The 20,418-nt window shown below is 52.7% G+C and overlaps 1 protein-coding gene across 1 annotated transcript; it reads left to right on the top strand.

Annotated features, from left to right (window-relative positions):
• Positions 1 to 7,952, top strand: GAL3ST3 (galactose-3-O-sulfotransferase 3). The gene is made up of 3 exons (XM_059067983.2): positions 1 to 225; positions 3,667 to 3,900; positions 6,235 to 7,952. The coding sequence occupies exons 2-3, from the start codon at positions 3,779 to 3,781 to the stop codon at positions 7,394 to 7,396; spliced, it is 1,284 nt and encodes a 427-aa protein (XP_058923966.1). The 5' UTR covers positions 1 to 225; positions 3,667 to 3,778; the 3' UTR covers positions 7,397 to 7,952.
• The last annotated feature ends 12,466 nt before the right edge of the window (positions 7,953 to 20,418 follow it).

Here is a 20,418-nt window from a genome sequence, read left to right as displayed (position 1 = left end):
GCCTCCGCCTCCGGTGTGCGATGGGGGGCGGGCGGCTGGCAGAGCCAAGAGCAGCGGAGCTGAGCCGACGCTGCCACCTGATCCCATACAGGCGCGGAGAGGCGAGCGACCAGCACTCTGCTCGCAGGGGCCCCAGCGCCCTCGGACCCTCAGCGGATTTCGCAGCCTAGGTTGGGAGGTAGCGGCGACCACCCTCAACCCGGGTCAAAGCAGAGCTCGCTCAGCGTGAGTACTGCAGCGGGACGGCCTGGGGCTGGAGGCGCGGGGGTGGACCGGACCAGGATGGGGGATGCCGGCTGGGCGGGAGGGTGTCGTGGGGGCCAGTCCCCGAAGAGCATGAGGAGGCGGGCTCTTGGCCCCCTGCAGAGCAGGAGAGGACGGGGCTGAGAGAGAGAATCTGGCCTATCCCTTCTGGGGACCAGATCCCAGTGACCGATCCCTGGGGGAGGCTGGGATGCAATTGAGGGAATGGGGGCTGGGAGGGTGGGCAGTAGTGATGGAGAGAGGAGGATGAAGGGAATTCAGAGGCGGCAGGGATGACGTGGGGGTGGATGACAGGGAGAGGGGACGGGGGGGTGGTGCGGGGGCTGACCTGGCATAGACCAGGGGGTAGGGGGGAAGAAAGGAAGGAAAAGAGGAAGGTTGAAAAATATTTGATCTCCTGGGCCACTAATTTGCAGCCCGCTCAGCCCTTGGCCCTTTCCTCTTTAGTGCACTGGGCAGTTGCCCTACACAGTGGGCTGTGCCATCCTCAGGTAAGGATAGAGTCTCCAGGTCATCCGACAGTCAGATGTGGGTGGTCCAGGCCAGGGTGCCCCCCCCCACCCGCTCCTCCAAAGGCACCAATATCAGCCCTAGAGCTTACAGGGAGAGAGCAAAGGGCTTATGTGGGAGTGGGTGGGCATCCAGGCCGGTTTTCAAAGCTTTGGCTAGCTAAACCATTTCTTCTTTGGTTCCCTGGAGAAAGGAAAGCAATTTGCAAAACCAGGCAGCAGCCTGAGGTTGATTGTTCTGACTAAAATTAGCACTGATTTTCTGATGAGGCTGGGTACCCTGACTTGTCTCGGACGACTGAGGGAAACTCTGTCTCCAGCGAGAAGGCACAGGGGACGCCAGGGAGTAGCCTGAAACACGTGAGGGGCAGGAGCCAGGGCCGTTGCTCTAAATTCTGGCCCCAGCAGGCTGCCGCCCACCCCACACCGCCCCGGAGGTTACAAAGAGAAACCCAGCCCCAGGTGGCCCCCTTCCTGGGTGCCAGTGACCGGTCTCCGTCTCCAGAATAGGCATCGCGGAGTGAACTTGCCAAGGCAAGGGAAGGGAGGCCTCCTCCAGTGTCCGAGCAGCAGCCTCTCTCGGGACCTGGAATGTTCAGCCTGGCCGAGTGCCCACCCAGAGGAGACAGGGTTACTGCTTTGAAATACCTGAAGGTCTGTCATGGAGAAAAAAAACGTTCGTGTGGTGTAGCAGGGCAGCACTAGCAACCATGAGAGTGGAAGGTGGAAGGGGACAAGGAGAGGAGGGCGCCACCAGCGGCAGGCTGATCCCAGCTGTCCCAGAAAGAACTTCTGAACAGCCAAGGCTGCTCAGAAACGGACCAGGCTGTATCTGAAGGCGGTGAGCATCCAGTCATTGACCGGCAACACGAAGAAGCTGGTGCCCACCTTGGAGGGCTGGTGTCCAGGGAATTCTTGTGGTGACGATACCCTGTACCCAGTGGGCCTCAGACTGGGGTCTGGCTGGCTGCCCAGGGCTAAGCCATGGAGGGGAGTGGGACGGAGGGGGCTACCAAGCACCCCATCACCCTTCTCTATATGGCCTGGTTGAAACGTCTCCCAGGGAAAGCCCCACTGCAGCTCTCTCCAGGCTTGACCTCTCCTTGGCTGACCCAGAGTCTGCTGAAAAATAGGGTGGTTTCAGTGAGTTGAGCAAATATGGGAATAGGCTGGCCCTCCACTTGGCCCCCTTGGAAAACTCCTGCCTGGTCACCAAGTCCTCTAGGCAGGGTAAGTGACAGGGAAAGAAGGTGTGCATCCTGAGAGGGCCTCGGCTCTGACTCCCTCCTGCCGGCAGCCTCACGTGGGCAGCGCCAGCCCTCCTCTGCCCTAGCCATCCTTGAAGACAGAGGGACTTTAGCTTGGTTGCCCTCTGTGGCTGGACCTTTCATACCCCTTGGCTCCGGGAGGATTAAGGCTATCTGCAGGGGTGGAGGAAACCAGGTGATGGGAACTGGAGAGAAGGGAAAGGCGTAACCAGTACACCTTTCCACCCAAACAGGTTTAAATGTAATCCAGGATTAACTGGGGGAAGGGGGGGGGGCTAAAGGAGAAGGATTGGAAGCCAAGTGCAGGGGCCTAGGGGAAGGTCATGGTCAAAAGAGTTTTAACATTACCTCAACCCTCCTGGGACTGAGGTGTCCTAGTTCCACACACATGCACGTGCCCATGCCCATAAGGTTCCGGGCTCCTCCTCCCCTTTGGAGAGGGGTGTGTGCGAGGATGAAGCCAAGCCTGAACCTGGAGACTGAGGCTGCTGAGACAGAGAGCCCACCCTAACTGGGGGGCAGGCATTGCTACTGAAGCTGACTTTCCCCTGGAGCTGCCCTTGAGCCAAGACATTCATGTGGGGACGGGTGACTGGCCAGAAACCGGGTCCTTCTCCTGCCTCTCACTGCTGCCGCTCAGCTGGGATAGAGGCCCACCTCTCCTGGAGAGTCTCAGCAGGGCAAGCTCTGTATTCCCCTCCCCCCTCCCTTGGCCAGGCACCTCTCACTCCAATCGTCTGATGAGGTGGCCAGGGTTTCAGGTGTCTGGGGATGGAATCCAGATAGGGTTCCAGGATTTCAAGTCCTCCTTTCTTTCCCTCGTGGATTTATTGGTCTTGGGCCCTCGGGGCTCAGAAGCATGCAGAATTGCCAGAGTCCAGGGCAGGGATGGGGAAATCAGTTCTCTGTAGAAGCACCACACATACTGTCTGAGGGCATGGATTTTGGAGGCAGAAGGAACAGGTATGAATCCAGATTCTGCTAATACCAGCTGCATGACCACGGACAAGTGACATCATCTCTTAGAGCCTCAGTTTCCTTGTCTGTGAAATGGGAATGCCTATGTTAGGCTTGCGGCGAGGATTAAATGGGATTAAGTGTGTGGTAGTATAATATGTAGAGAAAGCCTCTTCCTCATGTCAGAGACTCAAGAAGGTGAAGACCTGGTCAGTGTTTCTGAGGAGCTCAGTGTCTGGGGAGTCAAGACCAACCGTTGGCTGAAGCAATGAGGCAAGGAGTCCTAGAGGAGAGGAAACCCCGAATTGAGACTTCTGTGCCCTTAGCCAAGTGCTGGTGCTAAGGCACCTCTACTGGGGAGACAGACACAAATGGCCATGAGACAAAGACAATTAGGGGCAGGCAGAAAAGCAGAGACAGGGCTCAAGGAAGGGAGTGGCTACAGCCTGAAGGGCTGGCCAGACCCCAGAGCGTGTAATTCCACCCAAGACTAAGTTATCTGGAGCCGTGTGGAGATAGGGTCATGGTAACAGGAGGTAGGAATCTGATCTTCCCTGGCCTCTCTGCTCACCCCACCCTTTGCAGCTCTCCTTTGCAGCAGTCCTGTTGGGGCTCGGAGCCCATCTCCTCTGCCTGCTACAAACCTGTTTGCCTCCTTCTCCTGCCAGGCCTCACAGGAACACTGGCCCTGCTACCAGAGCCCCAGGAGCCCCCATGAGTGCCGGCGAAGGGAGTCCTGGATAGTGAGGCCCTGGCTGGTCCAGGGGTGGGTACCCCATCATGCCACCCATCCTCCAGCGCCTGCAGCAGGCCACCAAGATGAGCCGCAGGAAAATCCTGCTGCTGGTGCTAGGATGCAGCACCTTAAGCCTCCTCATCCACCAGGGGGCGCAGCTCAGCTGGTAAGGGGGCGGGGCCTCGGTGAGGGGCGGGGCCTCGGTGAGGGGGTGGGGCCCGGCAATTGGGTTCCTCTAGAAGTCAGCTGCCTGGTTAGCGTTAGCGGACGGGAGCTCTCTTTCTTGTTCCTTAAAGCTGCCAGAAGAGTCCATCTTCTGATGGGCTTTGCTCCTTCCCTCTGTTCTGAAAGCGCTTTCCATACATTCTCTTTAGATTCACACAACCTCCCTGGGCAGGGACTTCATTGAAAGGGTTGAGTGAGTAATGTGGGATTCTACTCCAGCTCGAGTCTTCCCTCGGCATCTCCTTCTGAGTGCCTCTCTGTTGGAAGGCAGAGATGCTGAATAATATTCTCCGAAGAGAGAAGGAACTTTAAGACCAAAAAATGAAGTGGGCGACTCCATAAACTGCAACTATGAAGTTTATTGTGGGTAACTTAAATACAGGCAGGAAGGAACGATTGGATGGTCGATCCAGAGACATTCGCTGTGGCACCAAAAGGGGTACAGGGGGATTTAAAGGGGCCAGAGCTAAAAACAGAATCTATTAGGGAGAAGCACATCCGCGTGGATGGAAAGGACGGGGTTCCTCCCCGCCCCAAGGGGTGGGTCTCATGGCCATTAACTATCTGCATCAGCAAAAGGCACTCTTGCAGTTTTCACATGGGATGAAGGCAAGTGTAAAAGTTGGCAGGGAACTTATCGGGCTTGGACGCACCCCTTGTGCATAGGCTAAAGCTCAGTTTTGCAGAAAGGGGAGGGGGTAGCACTGTGGCCCTACGATCGAGCTGACAAGATGGAGACAATGTGCTTCAGCCACACATTCCCAGAGAACTGCAAACAACTTCTCACTACTGTTGTGCTGGCCAAGCCTCCTCACTTCTCTGAGCCCATTTGCTCATCTATAAAATGGGAATGGTGTATGTGTGACCCAGCCAGTCACACTGATACAGGATACCATGTGATGACTAGTAGCAACCCTGACCCTGCTCCTGGCTCACTGTGTGAACCCAGTGAATCCTTGCACCCCCTTAGGGCCTCAATTTCCCCATTTGCTACATGGTCTGCCCATGAGAACAGTGTGAATGGGCCCCGTCCCTCTTGCCAGATGATTTGCTGGTCTTCAGGAGCATCCATGTAGACGTTATCCTGAACCCAAACCAGCCACTGATAGGGGAGTCTCAATGGTATTCTCAAAGCTGCTTAGAGTTGTCCTTGTGACATGATGCTTAGGATGGCAGAAAAGAAACAGGAGAGTGACTCAAAGTCTGAAGGGAACTCACAGGTCACCTGTAATCCTGAAGGCCCTTGTTTCAGGAATGAGGAAACAGAAATGAAAGCTTCATGAAGGCTAGGATTATTATGTTTTTTATACTATCATATTTCTGAGCCTAGAACGGTGCCTGGCACATAGAAGATGCTTAAAAAAAATACTAGTTGAATAAAGGAATGAGGTTCCAGAGGACTTAACAGAATCACATAACAACAGATTGCTTCAAAGGCCATGCCACTCACCTACAATGTAAGGAGCCAGTGGAAAGAAGACAGAGAGCAAGAGGATTTGGTGACTTAATCTGAGTTGCCAGACTTATAGAAATGATTTTTCTCCTTCTGCTCCTCAGTTTGTACATCTGTGAAGTGGAATTCCTCAGGGATCTCCAAGGGCCTTTGTCCTTGTATTATCTTTTATGTGTAACGAAGTTACCTCAAAACTTAGCAGCTGAAAACATCAAACGTTTATTATCTCACTCCTATGGGTCAGGAACCCAGGTGTGCCCTAGCTGCATACCTCTGGCTCAAGGTCTTTCACGGAGTTGCAATCAAGTAGGCTGCTGGGGATGCAGTCTCATCTGAAGCCTTGATTGCAAGGGCTCCACTTATAAGCCCATTCAAGTGGTTGGTGGGGGAGCCTTCAGCTCTTCAAGCAGGCTGATGGACTGAGGGCCTGGTTCCCTGGGGACTGTTCCCACCTGGTACCTCCTCATCCCCTGCATGAGCTGCCCTAGAGAGAGTGAAAGATACCACGACAGAAAACATAATCTTTTTATGATGTAATCTCACAAGTGACATCCCACTATTTCTGCCCTGTTCTACTCCCTAAGAGGCATCAATAAGTCCCACTCATATTCAAGAGAAGGGAAATACACAAGAGCGTGAATGCAAGGAGGTCAGCAGGGATCACTGGGGGTCATCTTAGAGGCTGCCTACCATACGCCTCTACTGTTCTGTGGGTAAAGCCCAGGATGGGCCCTGGCCCATCCCCACCATACTTGGGGAGAGGCAGGGTCAAGCCGCACCCTTCTCACGCCCTCCTCCCCGCACACCCCCTGGACCCTGCAGGTACCCCAAGCTGTTCCCTCTGAGCTGCCCGCCTCTGCAGGACTCTCCGCCGCGCCCCAAGCACATGACCATAGCCTTTCTGAAGACGCACAAGACTGCGGGCACGACAGTGCAGAACATCCTGTTCCGCTTCGCCGAGCGCCACAATCTGACTGTGGCCCTGCCACACCCGAGCTGCGAGCACCAGTTCTGCTACCCGCGCAACTTCTCGGCGCACTTCGTGCACCCGGCCACGCGGCCGCCGCACGTGCTGGCCAGCCACCTGCGCTTCGACCGCGCGGAGCTGCAGCGCCTCATGCCCCCGGGCACCGTCTACGTCACCATCCTGCGCGAGCCGGCCGCCATGTTCGAGTCGCTCTTCAGCTACTACAACCAGTACTGCCCCGCCTTCCGGCGCGTGCCCAACGCGTCGCTTGAGGCCTTCCTGAGCGCGCCCGAGGCCTACTACCGTGCGGGCGAGCACTTCGCCATGTTCGCGCACAACACGCTGGCCTACGACCTGGGCGGCGACAACGAGCGCAGCCCGCGCGACGACGCCGCCTACCTGGCGGGCCTCATCCGCCAGGTGGAGGAGGTCTTCTCGCTCGTCATGATCGCCGAGTACTTCGACGAGTCGCTCGTGCTGTTGCGGCGCCTGCTGGCCTGGGACCTGGACGACGTGCTCTACGCCAGGCTCAACGCGCGCGCCGCCAGCTCGCGCCTCGCCGCCATCCCCGCGGCTCTCGCGCGAGCAGCGCGCGCCTGGAACGCGCTCGATGCCGGCCTCTACGACTACTTCAACGCCACCTTCTGGCGCCGCGTGGCGCTCGCCGGCCGCGCCTGCGTGGAGCGCGAGGCGCGCGAGTTGCGCGAGGCCCGAGAGCGCCTGCTGCGGCGCTGCTTTGGTGACGAACCTGTGCTGCGGCCTGCGGCGCAGATACGCACCAAGCAGCTGCAGCCCTGGCAGCCCAGCCGCAAGGTGGACATCATGGGCTACGACCTGCCCAGCGGCCACGCTGGCCCGGCCACCGAGGCCTGCCTCAAGCTGGCCATGCCCGAGGTGCAGTACTCGAGCTACCTGCTGCGCAAGCAGAAGCGCCGAGGTGGTGTGCGCCCCCGGCCCGAACCGGTCCTGGACAATCCCCCTCCTCGGCCCATCCGGGCGCTGCCTCGGGGCCACTGAGCTCCGGACGGGCGTCTGGACCCTGCCCTGCCCACCAGGATCTTGCCTAGGGCTGCCTCCAGGTCCCACCCCATCGGGGCCCTTTCTCCTGAGAGGGGTTGCAGCAGTACTTGGGGGCGCATCTCCCTGTCTGAGCCCACCTCCCGAGGGGGAGCTGAACCCCGCCTTCGGGGAGGGTGCTGATAGGCCCGATCGAGCCCCGGGCCACCCTCTCCTCCGTTCTTACTGGTTGGTGGCTTTGCCAAGAGGTCTGAGACCCGTGCAGAGCCGCCCACCCTGCCTTTTTATGGGGATTGAGGACCCCCACCTGTCTTCCCCAAGTGGATGAGCCCATGCCACAGAAAAGGGCTGAGCCCTGGGGAAGGCTGCGCTGCCTGTCAGCCTCCCCGGCTCTTGCTCTTCCTGCCAGGGGTCAGAGGCCCCCCCCACACTGTCTGTATTCCAGGTTCCACCCTTCCCGCAGACCTAAGCTGCTCCGAGACCCCCAGAACCCAGAGTTCTTGGGTTGAGCTTTTTGTTTGATTTTCCTTGTTTTTAATAAAATATTTTAAAATGTGCAGATTGTATGTCACTCATTAAAAGCCAGATTCCCCCCGTTTGAGGATGAGGCAGATGCCCAAGAATAGGTGTGGCTGTTACCATGAGGATGGGGGCCCAGTGAAACCAAGCAGGACCCTGTGGGGCTCCTGGCACAGAGGCCTTTCCGTGTCCCCCATTTCTTGTTTGTAGGGGATACAGACTCCCGCCTCCATGACCTTCCCTGAGTTCCAAAGGGCAGATTCGAACAGTTGCTAAACAGGGAAGGGCGGGGATGCAGAGACTAGGGAAGAGCAGCCAAGAACAATAGTGGAGCCTTGGGGCAGGGTCCTGGTTCGCCTCAAGGGACACAGAACAATATCTTTTGAGCTTTATAGAACCAAAACCCCCAATAAATGGAAGCTGTCAGCGTTCTTCATTCCAGAGAAGACTGCCTGAGGCTAGAAGGAACCAAAGAAGCTCATCAAGAGATTACCTGAGACCAGATTAAAGGAGTGCAGGCCCTGCACACACAGTAATCAGCACCCCCGCCCTTGAATCATTGCTATAAAACTCCTTACCAAATCCTCCCAGGTGGGACACAGTTTTCAAGGGCAGGAGCCTGCTGTGTCCCCCTTTGCCTGGCAAAGCAATAAAGTTATTCTTTTCTACTTCCCCCAAATCTCTGTCTCCAAGATTCGATCAGGCACCGGTGCACGGAGGCTGAGTTTTCGGCATCACCAGGCTCAATCACTGCCCTTCCCAGAGGCTCACAACACTCATCGAGCCCGTGATTGACTGGGTTCACCAGACTGGCCACCTCAGCCCCACTCACGTCTCTTTGAGAAGATCTAAATAATTCCTTTTTTTTTTTTTTTTTTTTTTTTTTTTTGTGGTACGCGGGCCTCTGTAGCCTCTCCCGTTGCGGAGCACAGGCTCCGGATGCGCAGGCTCAGTGGCCATGGCTCACAGGCCCAGCTGCTCCGCGGCATGTGGGATCTTCCCAGACCGGGGCACGAACCTGCGTCCCCTGCATCGGCAGGCGGACTCTCAACCACTGCACCACCAGGGAAGCCCTAATTCATTCCTTTTCATTCATTTCAGCACCATGTACTGAGCATCGTGCCCCTAACTGAGGGACATGGGGGAACAAGGCAGATGGGACCTGTATCCTCATGGGAAAACACTGACAACCCTTGGGCAGAGCAGAGGCTGGAAGGAGGATTGTTTCAGGTCAGGAGGGGCTTAACTCAGGACTTTATCTCCCTTTTGAGTCACTGACTTCACCACTGGTCTTCCTCCCCCACAAGAAGACAGCGTTGACTCAGATGAGGACCACTCCCTGCGTCCAATGTCCTTTAGCACAGTAATACACCCAGCACTTTCAAATGAAACCTCCGTTAAGACCAGCAGAGAATCAGGACTTTTCCTGTTGCTTTCTTCAGTGCTACATTGACACATCTGGACAAGCAATAAAAACGATAGCTAACACGGTATACTATGTGCCAGCCGCTGTTGAAGGGCTTCACATGTATTAATTAATGAGATAGGTACCATTTTATGGATGAGGGAATTGAAGTGATGCTCAGGGTCAGCTCAGTTCAAACTCAGTTCAAACTCAGCTAGAGTTTGAACCCAGACAGATAGTTCCTAAGTGCTCTCACACTGCCACTAGAATAAAGAAGTTCCCACTCCCCAGGCTAGGCTGACGCCCAGGATCTTCCCCAAAAGAATGATAAGTGAAGAAACCAAGACATTGCCGTCAGCTCCTCTTCATTTTATCTTTCACTGAGACAATCGTTGGCCTGGTTGGGCAATGTAGGTTGCAAGGTTTAGTTGGCAGGTTATATGACTCTCCCTGGGCTTGAAAACACAGCACTTTTTACAGTGGCACTCTGGAAAAGGCAAAAGACAATAATTAGAGACCTGCAAAGACATAATTGGGTTTCTGGCGTTAAGCAGCTTTCAAGAATTGTACTAGACTCAAAGTCATCTATCCAAAAACAAGCAGACGGGGCTTCCCTGGTGGCGCAGTGGTAGGGAGTCCACCTGCCGATGCAGGGGACGCGGGTTCGTGGCCCGGTCCGGGATGCAGAGCGGCTGGTCCCGTGAGCCGTGGCCGCCGGGCCTGCGCGTCCGGAGCCTGTGCTCCGCAACGGGGAGAGGCCGCGGCGGCGAGAGGCCCGCGTACCGCAAAAAAAACAAAAACAAGCAGACAAACATGCTATGACCCTCAGGCCAAGAAGGTACCTGTCCACTACTGTCCCCCGCCCCTGCTCCCCCACCCTAGCCTCTGCTCATACCTTTGCCAGGAACATCCTTCACTGTGCCCCGGATCCTCCTGGAAAACTCATACATGCCTTTAAGATTTGCCTTGATAGGCCTCTCCTGCCTTCCCTCATCCTCAGGAAGGCAGAGCTCTTTTATAGACCTTGCCCCACTTCAGCAAAGAGCGTAACTCTGGACTCAGAAAAATCTGGATTCAGGGACTAACTGGAATCCTCTGGAATGATCAGGCCATAGGAGAGGGTTTCTCTGTTTGAGGTAGGAGCGAGGGCAGACCCTAAGCAGACACTGAATCAAAGATTTAGCCTTCAGTGGCTGAGACTCTGGTCTGAACATCTCCAGCTTCAGCTACAACCCAGAGGAACAGGCCCCAGCCCCTGGGGCCCCAGTGCCCTGCAGAGAGCCTCCTTCTGTCTGTGCCCTTCCTACATGTCTCCTCCTTGAGAAGCTCACACTCATGTCTGGGACAGATGCGTAAGCAGTAACCTGGGTGGCAGTGACTTGATGGAAGAAAATATGTCCATCAGTGCTTTGCAGTTCAAACCCTGGTTCTGCCACCTACTGGTTACATGACCTTGGTCTTAGCATTTGAGCCTCACTTTCCTCATCTGTGAAATGAACCCTCCGGAGCTTTGTGAACAGTAGTTGAGATAAGGCACTTAGCACGGTGCCCGACACATGGAAATGTCCCCAAAGTGGCCGCTCTGGCGTCGTCAGGGCTCCTTCGGGACAGACACCCTTCACACTGTAGATGTTATAGGTTGGCACATCTATTCCAAGAGCTTTCCAGCAGATGGGAGAAAGCACTTTGAGGTAAGGGTGCCTTTTTGCTCAAAGGCACTGTATGGGCAAGCAGCAGCTTTGACTTTTATGATTATAGAAGGGTGTGCAAAGCATGTAGGTGATGCCAAAAAGTCGGTCTCTGTGCATCGGTGCCTAATAAAATCTTGGAGACAGAGTTTTGGGTGAAGTAGAAAAGAATAGCATTATTGCTTTACCAGGCAAAGGGGACACAGTGGTCTCCTGCCTCGAAAAATATGTGTCCCTTGGGCTTCCCTGGTGGCACAGTGGTTAAGAATCTGCCTGCCAATGCAGGGGACATGGGCTCGAGCCCTGGTCCGGGAGGATCCCACATGCCGCGGAGCAACTAAGCCCGTGTGGCACAGCTACTGAGCCTGTGCTCTAGAACCCACAAGCCACATCTACTGAGCCTGCGTGCCACAACTACTGAAGCCCACGTGCCTAGAGCCTGTGCTCTGCAGCAAGAGAAGACACTGTAATGAGAAGCTCGAGCACCACAATGAAGAGTAGCCCCCGCTTGCCACAAGTAGAGAAAGCCCGCGTGCAGCAACGAAGACCCAACGCAGCCAAAAATAAATAAATAAATAAATAAAATTTATTCATATAAAAAAAATACAACTGTGTGTCCCAACCCAGGAGGATCTGGTAAGGAGTTTTATAGCAATGGTTGAAGGGTGGGGTTGCTGATAAGACTAGTGTGTGTGCAGGCCCTGCCCTCCTTTAATCTGGTCTCAGGTAATCTCTCTCTCTCTCTTTTTTTAAAAAATAAATTTATTTATTTATTTATTGGCTGTGTTGGGTCTTCCTTGCTGTGCGTGGGCTTTCTTTAGTGGTGGTGAGTGGGGCTGCTCTACGTTGTGGTGCGAGGGCATCTCATTGCAGTGGCTTCTCTTGTTGCAGAGCACGGGCTCTAGGCACACAGCCTGCAGTAGTTGCAGCAAGCAGGCTCAGTAGTTGTGGCTCATGGGCTCTAGAGTGCAGGCTCATTAGTTTTGGCACACCAGCTTAGTTGCTCCGTGGCATGTGGGATCTTCCTGGACCAGGGTTTGAACCTGTGTCTCCTGCATTGGTAGGTGGATTCTTAACCACAGTGCCACCAGGGAAGCCCTCAGGTAACCTCTTTTTTTTTTTTTTTTTTTTTTTGCGGTACACAGGCCTCTCACTGTGGTCTCTCCCGTTGCGGAGCACAGGCTCCAGACACGCAGGTTCAGCGGCCATGGCTCACGGGCCCAGCCGCTCCGTGGCATGCGGGATCCTCCCGGACCGGGGCACGAACCCGTGTCCACTGCATCGGCAGGCAGACTCCCAACCACTGTGCCACCAGGGAAGCCCCCGGGAAGCCCCCTCAGGTAATCTCTTGATGAGCTTCTCTGGTTCCTTGAATGTCGTCTCAGGTGGTCTTCTCTGGAATGAAGAATGCTGACTGCATTTGTTGGGGGTTTTGGTTCTGTAAAGAGCTCAGATAAATTGTTATGTGTGTCCCTTGAGGCTCCACCATTGTTCTTGGTTCCTCCTCCCTTGTCTCTGCATCCCCTCCCTTCCCTGATTGGCAACTGTTTGAATCTGCCCTTTGGAACTCAGGGAAGGTCATGGAGGCTGGAGTCTGTTCCCTACAACAAGAAATGGGGGACATGGAAAGGCTTCTGTGCCCGGAGACCCACAGGGTCCTGCTCAGTTTCAAGAGAGAGCAGAGGAGGACAGGAGTGTCTACCTGAGCCGTTGGGAGAGGAGCCCTGGAGAAGGTGATAAGGATAGAGTAGGATAATCAAATAGTTTAGAAATCCCACTAAGGGACTGTAGATAGACAGGGAACTTCAGGGGGCTTTGGGAGACCACAGTAAGTTAATGATCACTGAGGAGAGCAATGGGAAAATCCTGAGACAATGTGGGCTTGCTTGACTCTGGAAGCAGAGCAAGGTGCTTAGCAACAACAGTAAGCAATGGAGGCACAAATCATGCCTCAAGACAATAAAACTATAGCAGAAAAATAATGCCTACACCACGCCCAGTGATGTCAGCAAGATAATGACCTCTGGGGCATAGTCTCTGCACTCATAAAAAACAATAATTCAGGGAAAGGTGACATTTCAAAGTGAAAGCCGCTCATTATACTGAGACCTGAAATAATTTTTCCATAGTGCCAGGACAGTCCCAGATGGGCCATGTAGGGTCAAAAAAAACCCTCACTGATATGTCGGAGGAGTTAACGATGGAAGACTGAGAGGAGAAGGAGGAAGAAGGTGGTCTTCTCCCCCTCCCCTCTTTTCCTTTGATTATAAAAATGTAACCCACTAAGTACTTGGGGCAGGGCAGCGGGACGCTCACCTGCCCCTTGGAAGCCTCACAAGCGTCCTATTCTAACTAATCACTTCTTATCTATCACTTTGCCTCTCACTGAATTCTTTCTGCGCTGAGACATAAAGAACCGGAGCTCCCTGGAGCTCCCTGAGGCATTACCTGGCAGTTTCAAAGCTGAGAATAGGGACAGGGAAGGGTGCTCCACTAGTGAACGCTGGGCTACCTGTGTGGGGAGAAGCATGCCAGTGTCCAGTTAGGAAAGGCCTTGAATCCCATGCTTAGAAGTCTGGCTTGTTCTGCACGGGACACTGGAGTAAATGGAATGGCCAGAGATGACCAGCAGGAGGTGCTGGACTGTTCCCGAAGGGGAGGGAGTCGCAGTCTCAGCCCGTCTGTAGCCCATTCCTGGCACAGCAGTGCACCAGGTAGGGAGCTCTGTTGTAGATGATGGAGCCACTGAGGGAAGCAGGAGAAAGGCCTTTACTAAACTGCAGATGCTGCAGGGAGAAGGCACGGTAAGGAGGGACGTGGCACCAGCTAGCATTTATTGAGCACTTGCTACGTGCTGGGCGCTTTTCTCCATGCTTTCTGCATATTAACTTACGTGCTTCTTAACAACAACCCCGTGAGGTAGATGCGATTCTTATCCTCTTTTCACAGAAGGGGAAACTGAGGTACAAAAAGGTGATGTGCCCAGGCTCACACACACATACACTCAGGGAGAGCCTGAGCAAGGAGCGAAACCAGAATGCAGGCTCCTTGTTAAAGAGCCTCTTTATAAAAGCCCCCCGAGAGCGGCTCGAGTGGGAGGGAGGGGCAGGGGGACACTTTGGGTGTCAGAGGTGAGGAAGGAAGGGACCTGCCAGCGCAATTGGCTGGCGGCTTCTGGGGCTGTGCGAGAGGAGTGGAGAGGGGCTGCAGGGCAAGAGAACTTGAGAGGGGACAGCCCCCCAGGCCATCCAGACAAGGGGATGCAGAGCAGAAGGGGAGGTGATGGGGGGTGGAGGGTACCTGAGCTGGGCTCTTCTGACCCAGCCAGGCCTCAGGAATCTGGCTGGCCATCGTCTCCTTCCCAGGAGTCCCCCAGCACCCTCCAGCGGGCCGGGGACAGGACAGGAACAGCATCCTCTGCCCCCCTCTCAGCCCGCACCCCGATCTCATGGGATTTTCACAAAAGCCAGGCAATAGGAGCGCAGGCGTCAGACACTAATCCCCCACTACAAATGGAGAGACTGAGTCCCCGAGAGGGAATACGGCTCAGAGGCGGCCTGGAGCCAGGGCAGAGACAGGAGTGGGGACACTCTCATGAGTGTTCTGCCACCAGAGCCCCAGGAGGCAAGGTCCTGGGTCCTCTTTCCCAACTTTGCCTCCAGCCCAGGGCTCCCCTCCTGAGTGTTCCCGGGATCATCAAACCCACTGTGTTCTAACCGAACGCTCATCTTCTGCCAAACCAGCTCCTTCTCCAGCGCTCTCAGTGTCAGGGACCGGCACCCCAGTTCTTGAGGATGCTCAAGCCCCAATCCTTGATGTCCCCTTAATGTGTCCCTCATCCTTTCCCCAACACCACCTATCCGTCATTGCATCCTGTAGATCCAGATGCCTGGATAACTGGCATCAACCCACCTCTCTTTCCCAACATCTCCTGTAGTCCCAGCCATCAGAGTTTCTCTGCTGGTTATGCCAACAGCTTCCTAAGTGACCCACCGGCCTCAAGATCCCCACAGAAAACAGACTCCTCTCTGCGTGCAAGCATCCTTCTTAGAGCCGTCTGATCTGATCTCATCACTGTTTGAAATGCCAGCCCCCTTACCAGCCCACAAGGCCCAGCCTAGTCTGACCCTCCAAAAACCTTTCACCTGCATCTCCCTTTGCCCCTCTACCCCCACCCGCCATCTTGCTTCAGTCACTCTGGATTACACACCATTCCCTGAACGCAGTGGTATGCCAGGTCTGGCTCTTACTGGCTCTAGAATGCTGAATTTTGCCAGCTGGGTGTTGAACACAATTAAAGTATATTAAAAATTAAATTAAAAATTAAATTAGATTACATAAACTTACTATTACATAAATTATATTAAGAACAAAGGTAATAAATACTCACAACTCATTACTTCCTAATTCGTTTACTAGATTTTACTATTATTTCTGCTCTTAAGGTTATGTAGGTCTATTGTATGTATCTGCCTGGTGGAAATCCTCGAGAATAGGATGCTCCTTATTGTCCATTTCTTCCAGACAGTGTTCAGCGATGTTACATTGGTAGCGTGAAATCAGCCATGGTGCAAGTAGTTACACTGCAAATCAACAAACACTATAAATCAGATCGTTTTATTGTTTTATTAATCATCTAGAGCAGGGATGAGCAAACTACAAGCCAAATCTGGCCCACCGGGCTTCCCTGGTGGCGCAGTGGTTGGGAGTCCGCCTGCCGATGCGGGGGACACGGGTTCGTGCCCCGGTCCGGGAGGATCCCGCGTGCCGCGGAGCGGCTGGGCCCGTGAGCCATGGCCGCTGAGCCTGCGCGTCCGGAGCCTGTGCTCCGCGGCGGGAGGGGCCGCAGCGGTGGGAGGCCCGCGTACCACAAAAAAAAAAAAAAAAAAAAAAAAAAAAAAAAATCTGGCCCACCACCTGCTTGTGTAAATAAAGTTTTATTGGAACCCAGCCACACCTATTCTTTTCCTTATTGTTCTGTGGCTGTTTCTGCACTACAATAGCAGAGTTGAGTCATTGCAATAGAGACTTTGTGGCCCTGAAAGTCTAAAACATTTGCCTCTTGGTCCTTGATGGAAAAAGTCTGTTACTCATTAACAAAACCAAAAAATAACAACCAAAATTCACATCAGAACTCGCGTGGAGAGATAGGTGTCAAACGCTTCCCAGCACACCACTGCCTGAAGGTGCCAGGACAATTCACACCTCTGTTGTTGGCACATGATCTTCTCTTTGCCCATAATGCCTTTTATTTTCTGATCCACCTGTAAAGTTCCTCACCATTCTTCAAAATGTCCATTTTCCCATGCTCCTGTATTAGTTAGCAATGTGCTATGTAACAAATCACCCCAAAATCTAATGGCTTTAAAAATGCATTCTATGGACTTCCCTGGTGGTACAGTGGTTAAGGATCCACCTGCCAATGCAGGGAACACGGGCTTGAGCCCTGGTCCGGGAAGATCCCACATGCCGTGGAGCAACTAAGCCCGTGCACCACAACTACTGAGCCTGAGCTCTAGAGCCTGTGAGCCACAACTACTGAAGCCTGCATGCCACAACTACTGAGCCCACATGCCACAACTACTGAAGCCTGCATGTCTAGAGCCCATCCTCTGCAATAAGAAGCCACCACAGTAAGAAGCCCACGCACTGCAAAGAAGAGTAGTCCCCACTCAATGCAATTAGAGGACGCCCACGCGCAGCAACAGACCCAATGCAGCCATTAATTAATTAATTAATTAATTAATTATAAAATAAAAATAAAAATGCATTGTTTCTCATTAGAGTATGGGTCATCTGGGTGGTTCTGCTGATCTGGGCTGGGCTTGACTGATCTCAGCTGTGCTCACTCTCGGTGCAGGATCAACTGCAGGGCGGGGAGGGGCTAGCTAGTCCGTGATGGCCTCAGCCCATATGACTCAGCTATGCTCCATGTGGTCTCTCTTATCTTCAGCAGAGGAGACTGGGCTTGTTCTCATCACCCAAGTGTGGGTCCAAAAGAACAACGAAAAATGGGCAAGCTCATTTTTGAGGCTTTCAAGAGACACTCCATCACTTCTGCCCCATTTCATTAGCCAAACCTGTTCAGATTTAAGGGGTGGGAAAGTCGATGTTTCAAAGTCACATTTCATGGGGCATCATGGATAGAAGCAGGAGAGAGCTGGGGTTATTTTTACATTCAGTCTATCATACTACCTTCCCGTCCTTCTTCAAGCGAAGGAGCTTACTCCTGATTCTGTTTTCGTCCAGCACTCCTAAGAAGCAAAACAAAACCCAACCTGTCATAAGCACTTTTGTTACAATAAGGAAGATACCGGAAACATTGATTTATTTACCTTTGTGCACAAAGGGACAAGGAACAAGAGCTGTAAGTTTCTTTAGACACAGAAAATGGCATTTTGTGTATTTTTTAAGTATTGGGGAATTCGCTGGTGGTCCAGTGGTTACGACTCTGTGCTTTCACTGCTGAGGATGTTCAGTCCCTGGTGGGGGAAACTAAGATCCCACAAGCCACATGGCACAGCCAAAACAAAAACAAAAACAAAACCATCCCCCCCAACAACAAAAATCCATTAAAAAAATAAAGTTACTGTATCAGAGAAACAAAATTACTGGGAGCGATTATAGGCAGTAAAGATGTATCACATGGATAAGAACCTACACAATTGTGAGGGCTGATCATATAAGACTGCCATCTTTGTTTCTGGTGGTGGAGCTAAAAGATGGCAGGTAGGGCTTCCCTGGTGGCGCAGTGGTTGAGAATCCGCCTGCCGATGCAGGGGACACGGGTTCGTGCCCTGGTCCGGGAAGATCCCACATGCCGTGGAGTGGCTGGGCCCGTGAGCCATGGCCGCTAGGCCTGCGCGTCCGGAGCCTGTGCTCCGCAACGGGAGAGGCCACAACAGTGAGAGGCCCGCATACCGCAAACAAACAAACAAACAAAAAAAGATGGCAGGTAGACAGCTGGAATGAATGTGATGTGAGGTGAGGGAGGCAAGAATGAACTTGCAACTGTGAGAATAAGCTAGTACCCACAGGATGGACCAGAACCTGTATCAGTCTCTCACTGCATCTAAGCTTCCAACTTTAATGAAGCAGATGACCCACAGGAGAAGCTGGCACTCCACCAGGGAGCTAAGCATGCACCTGAAACAAGAGTAGCAGAGGCTGGAGGAGCTGTGGACCCAGGTACTGCTTGATGCCAAAAAGGTGAGCTAGCAAATGAGGGTCATTGTGAGGGAGATGCAACTGCTTCTGGTGCCCCTGCACCAACCTTCCTAGTGGAAAAAGGATACAACTCCTGTTTCACTTCTACTTCCCAAATCTTACACAAAATGTCACTCGTGGCCCACACTAAAGAGAGCTATGCAGAGAAGAGAATTCTGGGAAGCAGTTCCAGCTTAGCTAAAATGACACTACAAATTCACTGCAGCTTCAGATGTTAATTCGAATATTATTACCCATGGAGACCAGTTAGCACTAAAGGGCTTTAGAGATGAAAGGTCACATTCCTGAGGCCCTCAGATTCACGCTGTGGTTAGTTCCACCATTCCAGAATTGATTGCGAGATTAGTACTCAGTAGCTGGCAGACTCTCACGTTGCTTCCCTTCCCCTGTAGTGTGGACGATTATGGTAAAAGGGCCAAGTGGAAACCTCTGGAATTGTCCCCCCACCCCTGCGAAGTTATAAATCAAGTGATACGACAACCTGAAGAAACTGCAGAGATTAGTGCCACCTTTAGGGGTTTGAGAGATGCAGAAGTGGTGATTCCAGGTATATCCCCTACTTATTTGCAGGTGGAAAAGCAAGCTTAGTGATGTGGCAATGCCAATCACAGCTGCAATTCTAGATTTGAGATCTTTATTGGAGAAACTCAGTATAAACCCCAGCAACTGTTATGTGGCTATTGAACTAGTAAATGCTTTCTCTTACATTCCCATGAATATGGGAATTTACACTGTTTGCATTTACATAGCAAGGATAACAGTATACCTTTACTATCTTGTCCCTGGATTATTCCATCCTCCAGCAAACTGCAAGGTCCAAAGGGACGTTGATAGTCTTGACAACACAGAGAATACCATCTTGACACACTCAGTTGAAGCCACTATGTTAACTGGACACTATGATCAGGAAACAGCAAGCACCTTAGGTGCCTTAAACATACGTGTGCCAGAGAGCTGGAGATGAACCCCGTGGAAGTTCAAATTGCCTGCCACATCAGGAAAGTTTCCAGGGGTGCAGAGGTCTGGGGAATGTTGCATGTCTCTTCTAAAGTGAGAGACAGGGACTTCACTGGCAGTCCATTGCTTAAGACCCCTTGCTTCCCCTGCAGGGGGCGTGTGTTCGATCCCTGGTCAGGGAACTAGGATCCCACATGCCACGTGGAGTGACCAAAATAAATAAATAAATAAATAAAATGTAAACAATAAATAAATAAAGTGAGAGACAAGTTGCTGCCACTTAACACTATATGTCATGAAGAAAGAGGAGCAACGTATGGTGTGCCTATTGGATTTTGGAGCCAACGTAGGTCCCACTGGGGCAAACTGCTTTGACTCATTTTCTGGGTAACCTGTAAATCTGACAATGTTCGATCTGGATCTAAAAAAACTCTTCAAAAGTCCAGCCTGTGGTGCAAGCTGCCCTACCACTTGGGCATTATGCCTAGTAGATCCAGGTGCCTGACTTAGGTGTCAGCCAAAGATGCCATGTGGCATCTCTAGCAAGCCCCAATCGGAGGATCACAGCTAAGACCCATGGAATTTTTGTCATGTTGTCCTCTGCCGACGACTAGTCTATCCTTTCAAAAGCAGCCTCTGGCTTTTGCTACTGGGCCTTGGTGAAGACTGAATGACTGATTTATGGAATACCCTGTGATGATCAGACCCAAATGTTCGTCATAAACTGGGTGTTATCTGACCCATAGATTCATGAAATTGGATTTTCACAGTTGCATCCCCTTAGAAATTGAAGTGGTATATATGATCCTGGGGGGAAGGTATAAATGAGCAGTTTGGTCTTAACAAATACACGCTAATACATATAAAAGAGGTAATCAACATGGACCACCTATATAGCAAGGGAGGTCTGATCCAGAAGACACAAATGAATTCCATGAGCAGGTGCTTCAGCCTACCGTGATGTCTGTTTCTAATGCTTCCCCTCCTTTCCCTCTGTTTACACTCAAAGGCTTCAAGGGGAGGAGGAAAAAGGACAGGCCTGATTTATGGAAGACTTTGCACAGTAAGCCAGCAACAGCCAGAAGTGGACGGTTGCTGCCCCGCAGCCCCATTCAGAGTTGGCCCTGAAAGACAGTGGTGAAGAGAAATCTTCCCAGTGGGCAGAACTTCGGGCAACACATATATTATCCACTTTGTGTAGAAAGAAAGAGGGGCTAAGGTGCAGA

The sequence above is a fragment of the Kogia breviceps genome, chromosome 7 (genome assembly GCF_026419965.1).
Source record: "Kogia breviceps isolate mKogBre1 chromosome 7, mKogBre1 haplotype 1, whole genome shotgun sequence".
NCBI lineage: Eukaryota > Metazoa > Chordata > Mammalia > Artiodactyla > Physeteridae > Kogia > Kogia breviceps.
The sequence above is the reverse complement of the archived record's forward strand: the minus strand, read 5'-3'. Positions and strand labels throughout refer to the sequence as shown.